Source organism: Calidris pugnax, unplaced genomic scaffold (assembly GCF_001431845.1).
Source record: "Calidris pugnax isolate Ruff unplaced genomic scaffold, ASM143184v1 scaffold211, whole genome shotgun sequence".
NCBI classification, from domain to species: domain Eukaryota; kingdom Metazoa; phylum Chordata; class Aves; order Charadriiformes; family Scolopacidae; genus Calidris; species Calidris pugnax.
The window spans coordinates 2,951,234-2,956,320 of NW_015091083.1; the positions used below are offsets into that span (position 1 = coordinate 2,951,234).

Sequence of the window (5,087 nt, forward strand, 5' to 3'; positions counted from 1 at the left end):
CACAAGTCTGTTAATATAGAGATATATATATTTATATCAATGGCTTTTTTTTGGTATATGTTTATTGCTAGACAGCAGTGCTGGCAGTCACCTGCTGTAGCTTACACTTCTGCCTTTCCCTAGTGTTTGTGTTTGGTTGGTCTTTTTTGTTGTCCTTTTATGCTCTGTGCCCTAATTGCTTGTCTGTAGCCTGAAGCTCTGGGACTGGCTGGAATGAAACCCCTTTTTCATTTCTTTCCCTTTGTGTAGCAGGGAGATACCTCTGGCTGGGCTGTGTTTTTAACTTGATGCTGTAGTTGTTAAACTAGCAGTTATGTTGTGTCTGGATGGAGTTATTTAAAGAACAACAACATAAGAGGAAGTATCAAAAATGGAAATCTATAGGGAGAACTGTCTAAGTTTCTTTTGTGCAAGCACGTGGCCTTTAGCAGGTTCCTCAGTGCGCCTGATGGGGTGAGCCACGCTGTGCGGATGTGGAGCATGTGCTGGGCACAGCGGTGACTTACCCAGCTGAGGTGTGTGTTTGTAGAAGGCTTGTAGAGGTTTGTAGACTTTTGCATCAGAAGCCTGTTTCTGGATTAAAGCTGTCGACAAGCGTGAGCTTTAAGACTAACTACAGAAAGACACACGATCTAATTCAAGCAAATGGTGTGTCTGTAAGGATTTGAGCTTGAGGTGGAAAGCAGCAATGGAGAGAACTGGTCTAAACTATTAAGAGACTGCATAGGAACACTATGCAAATGCTCCCAGCATTTTTGGCACCAGTGAAACATCAACAGGGTAAATAAAGAAAAGACTACAAAAATTAATGATTAAATTGTTTTTTGCTGTAGCCTTTTAAAAGTAGTGAAATAACTTTAAGCTTGATTATCCTGAAGATTTGTGTATAGTGTCAAGGCTAATTAGTTCTCAGTCACAGAAGGTAACTGCCTGTAACACAAAGTGACAGAAGAACTAATTGAAAAGTACTGTAGGCTTTTGAGACAATCAAGCTGAAAGAAGTTTTACAACCTCTTTAAAGCCTACAGTACTCCTCAATTAGTTCTTGATTGTAAATGACAGATAATAGTGCAAATCTGTTTCTACAGCAGTGGCATTATAAGATGTGAGACTAGTTTATACTGGAACTTGTGCGTACAGATCCGTTTATTTCTTTTCACTGAGTGGGTGGAGAAGATGAATCGCTACAACTTCCACTTGGGGTGGGAAAGCTATTTTTACTCCTACTGTTTTAAAATGACTTAGCTCAGACCTGATCTTGAGGAGCTTCCTAAAGCAGAAGCTGAAATAATAGAGGCATTAAGGAAGTCCTCCAAAGACTGCTAACCTCTAGCAGTTTAGCAATCCTTCAGAGCTTAAATTTTCTGCTAAGAAAGTGAGGAGCTGTAATATAAGGCTGATTAATACTCATCTCTGTGCCACCTACCCTGGATTTCTTTTTGCTGTGTTTGTGTCATGAAGTAAAGCTCTGTCAGACTGCCTGAGCATCGCTATTGGGCAGTTTGAGCGTTGGTTTCATTAGCTGCTCACCTTCACCCCACAGCCCCATCCTGTCTCGGGGAAGTGTCTGCCACATCTTCTCATGTGCTGCTGAGCATGTTCTTCACTTCCTCCCATGGGAGAGCGGGACCAACGACAAGTGTAATGTCAGGCTGCAGTCCTTCAGACTTGGACAGAAGTAAATTGCTATAAAGTGTGTTCATTACAATGCGTGTTTCTTCCAGCAGCAAAGTAGAATATTTCTTTTTTAATTAGAGATATGAGGATTGAATTATCCTTGGGACAAAACTTTCTGGTTTGTGCTGGATACCTATTGACTCCCCTTGTTTTCTTTTGACTGGTCCATTGTTGTCTTAAATGGATGCTCTCCAGTTTATGATTCTATTAGTTTCTAAAAAACACTGCTTTTCATGTGCTTTTCATGTTGGATGAGAACCTCTTTTCCATATGCAACCTAAAGCAGTTTAATAACTTTACTGGGTAGTTAATTTGTAAGAACTGACTCATCTTAGCTCTCCTTAAAGCCAACCCTATGGTACAGGTTTCTTCTGGAAAGAACAAACAAGCTACAGCCACAAGAAGGTACTTCTACTGAACTGTCAGTACTCAAAGCCCATGACTTTTAGACAATGCGGTTGAGGTCCAAAAGCACTAGCAGATCTCTGAGATGAAGAGTGTGATGTCTTTTTCTCCATCAAGGCTTATCTATTCTACCTAAAATGCAGGGGCCACAGTTGATTTATGACCTGCATGAAGCTTCATCCTCTGGGACAGCTTTGTAAAAGTCATTGTGGACTTTTGCTTTATTCTCCACACAACAAACCTTAAGTTTTCCTGTCTTCTGAAAATCTTGGAGCTTCTCCCACAGCCATGGAAAAACCTGTATGCTTCATTTACTTGTCTGAGCAGCACCAGCTGGTTCTCTTTATCTCATCATCTGTCCTAAAAGAGGTGTGGAGGAGTGAAAGGGAAAAAAACCTAAAACCCCATCACAGTAAAGTTTTCTGTGCCCAGTTACTTTGCAGCAACTCTCAGAAAAATGAAGTTCTTTGTTGAGTTGGGGCACTTCTGTGACAAGCAAACCTCCAGTGTAGAATTACACAAGGCGCCATGAAGCTCTAGTACCCTTTTCATCATTTAAAAGTCTTTGTGGCCAAAATAAGGACTAGAAATGATTCTTTAAAGGCAAAAACTCAAGTAGTTGTTCTTGACCCAATGCTCATTGAGATCTTCTGGAGCTCAGGTGCAGTGTGTTCCTGTGCCCAGGCTGACAGAAAAAAGAAGTAGCCTATTACTGGGCTATGACCTGCATTTACTCCTGCATTAGTCAAGTTGGGGTTTGTTGCTTTAGACCAGAGGTTTTCAGCCTGTGACTCACCAGTGGATTATTTCCACAAAGTTTATATATGTAAAAAGACCACAAATTCACAGGCAAGGTTAAATGCTGCTTTTTAGCTATCCCGCAGTTCCCACCATTGCTGGGGTGTTGGGGACTGTAGTCTGGAGGGGTGGGAGGTGGAAACAAAGCAAAAGGGAAAATGCTGTGTTCAGATGTAGCTCTACAAGCAGCTTCCAAAGCTGCAGAACAGTGCTCATAAAAGATGTTGTCCCTCTAGCACAGGTCACGTGAAGGAGCCCTTCTTGTACGTTTATCAGGGTAGAGGTTTTTTGACTAAGCGTTGCCTTGGCTGTTTTGATAAGCCACTTCCTCCAATACATTATCTACACTAAAAAACTTTAAGCATTTTACCACTTCAAGATCTTGCAGCCTGACAAGAGATCAGAATTGATTTGTTTCATTTTCTCTTACCCTAAGTCCTCAGCGACTGAAGCTCTCTCGTCTTCAGGGTTGGTCTTTTCTCCTCAGTTATGCCTCTGTCCTGTCTGCTAACAGAACAATAGCAGGGGGGTGAATTTTGTAAAATAAGGGTACATAAAGATGTCCAAAATCTGTTTATTGAACCTGTTTGCTAGCTTCTCTCCCTCCCCCCCGACCCCTGCAATTCAATCAAAAGCAGACAATTTTGTGCTCATAAAAACTCATCATTTATTCTGATACTTTGTCCTCCATATGCAAGTTTCAGGATTTGCTCAGTTTCCATAAACCACGCCAGAGGAACACATGAAAAAAGACTGCTTTTCACACTTATTAATTCAGTCAGTTTCTGCTAGAGCAGACTCTTGGCTCCACAGTAACCTCTATGGGCTGGCTATCAAGAACATTTTATGCCTGTTCACAGAAGCATGCACCAAACAAAAACTAGCAATTAAAGTAACATAGGGCAGCATTGGCAACTTCGTTGCAAGAAGCATCTGTTACCTTAATGACATTCCAGGTGCTGTGTAACCATTAAAAGAAAGAACAAACTCCCTTAGCAGAGGGATGGGGTTCTGCTGATTTATACAGCCAAGAACTGCTACACATAATCTACTTGTAGGTGTTACTCGAGTATTTATACTTTCTTCTCCTCTAAAATACTTACAGCAGCCAGTGTGGAACACTACTGCATTTCCCCTAGTATCTGCCCAAAGTTTTGTTTTTAGAAAGCATCTTAAAAAATCACTCTGCTCTTTTCTTTTTAGGCAATGTTGAGAGTTCTGCATAGGCAGGATGCTGTGATGTTCACCTTATTTATTTGACTTGGCCACCAAATTAACCTAATAATCAACCTGTAAAAAACTCAGTGATGGAATAAAGTATGTAAGATTGAGTGCTGCATAAAAAAAAAAAAAACAACCCACATTTGGTGAAAACAGGCCTAGGACAGAGAGCAGTTTCTGAATTGTGGAATATTAAAGATAATTACTAAAGTCACACTGACTTGCCACTTTCCTGGCTGCCACAAAAACAGGATTTTTTGAAACTGAGATTCCTAACTCTTTCAATCTACTTTTTCTATGTTCTTTTCCAGGAAAATGATTGATGGGTGACTAAAATAAACCTTTTAGATAACAGGCAAAAATAATCTTCCATTGCAGGACTGTACAGGACTCTTGTAGGACTGTTCAGGGTCAGACAGGTATGTTTTAATTTTGAATACTTAGAAGGTACTTTGTCTCCATGCAAATACAAGTTGTTTTGTATCACTTCAAGATCATATCTGACCAAATGACTCCTTCCAGATTTTATTACTTTATTTTAAAAAAGCCATTAAAAATGTAGCAGTCGGGAAGACCCGTGACAACAGTTCTGTCAACTCTGGAGATTCCCCTCGGTGTAACACGGTTCCCGGTGAGGAACGCGCCGCCGAGGCCACGGCGTGTCCCTTCCTTAAGGCTCCCGCGTTCAAACAGTGCCGGGATCGACATCTCCGCCCGGGAACAGGAGCAGAGGAGCCGCAGGCGCCTGCCTGGCCGTGCGCCGGCCCGGGGCACCGCCACCCGCACCGCCCCCTTCTCGGCCTAAGCCCGGTCCCCTCCGTCAGTGCTTCTCCACTCTCGTCCGCTTCGCAGGTGGGTCACCGGCTTCCGCCCTCGCGTCCACGTTGTTTTCGTCTTCATCCCCCTCCTCTTCCTCCTCGTCTTCCTCATCACCTGCCGGGGTTCAAGCCGGGGGCCGATGAGCAGAGGCCGCCCCGCGGGCGCCT

General features: G+C 42.6%; 1 protein-coding gene across 1 annotated transcript in view; it reads left to right on the forward strand.

Annotated features, from left to right (window-relative positions):
- Positions 1–2,610: 2,610 nt before the first annotated feature.
- UBR7 (ubiquitin protein ligase E3 component n-recognin 7 (putative)) overlaps positions 2,611–5,087 on the forward strand; it is a 14,135-nt gene continuing 11,658 nt past the window's right edge. Inside the window, exons 1-3 of the mRNA XM_014957417.1 lie at positions 2,611–2,621; positions 3,117–3,143; positions 4,954–5,042. Of these exons, the coding sequence (XP_014812903.1) occupies positions 2,611–2,621; positions 3,117–3,143; positions 4,954–5,042 (127 nt within the window). The remainder of the gene's footprint in view (positions 2,622–3,116; positions 3,144–4,953; positions 5,043–5,087) is intronic.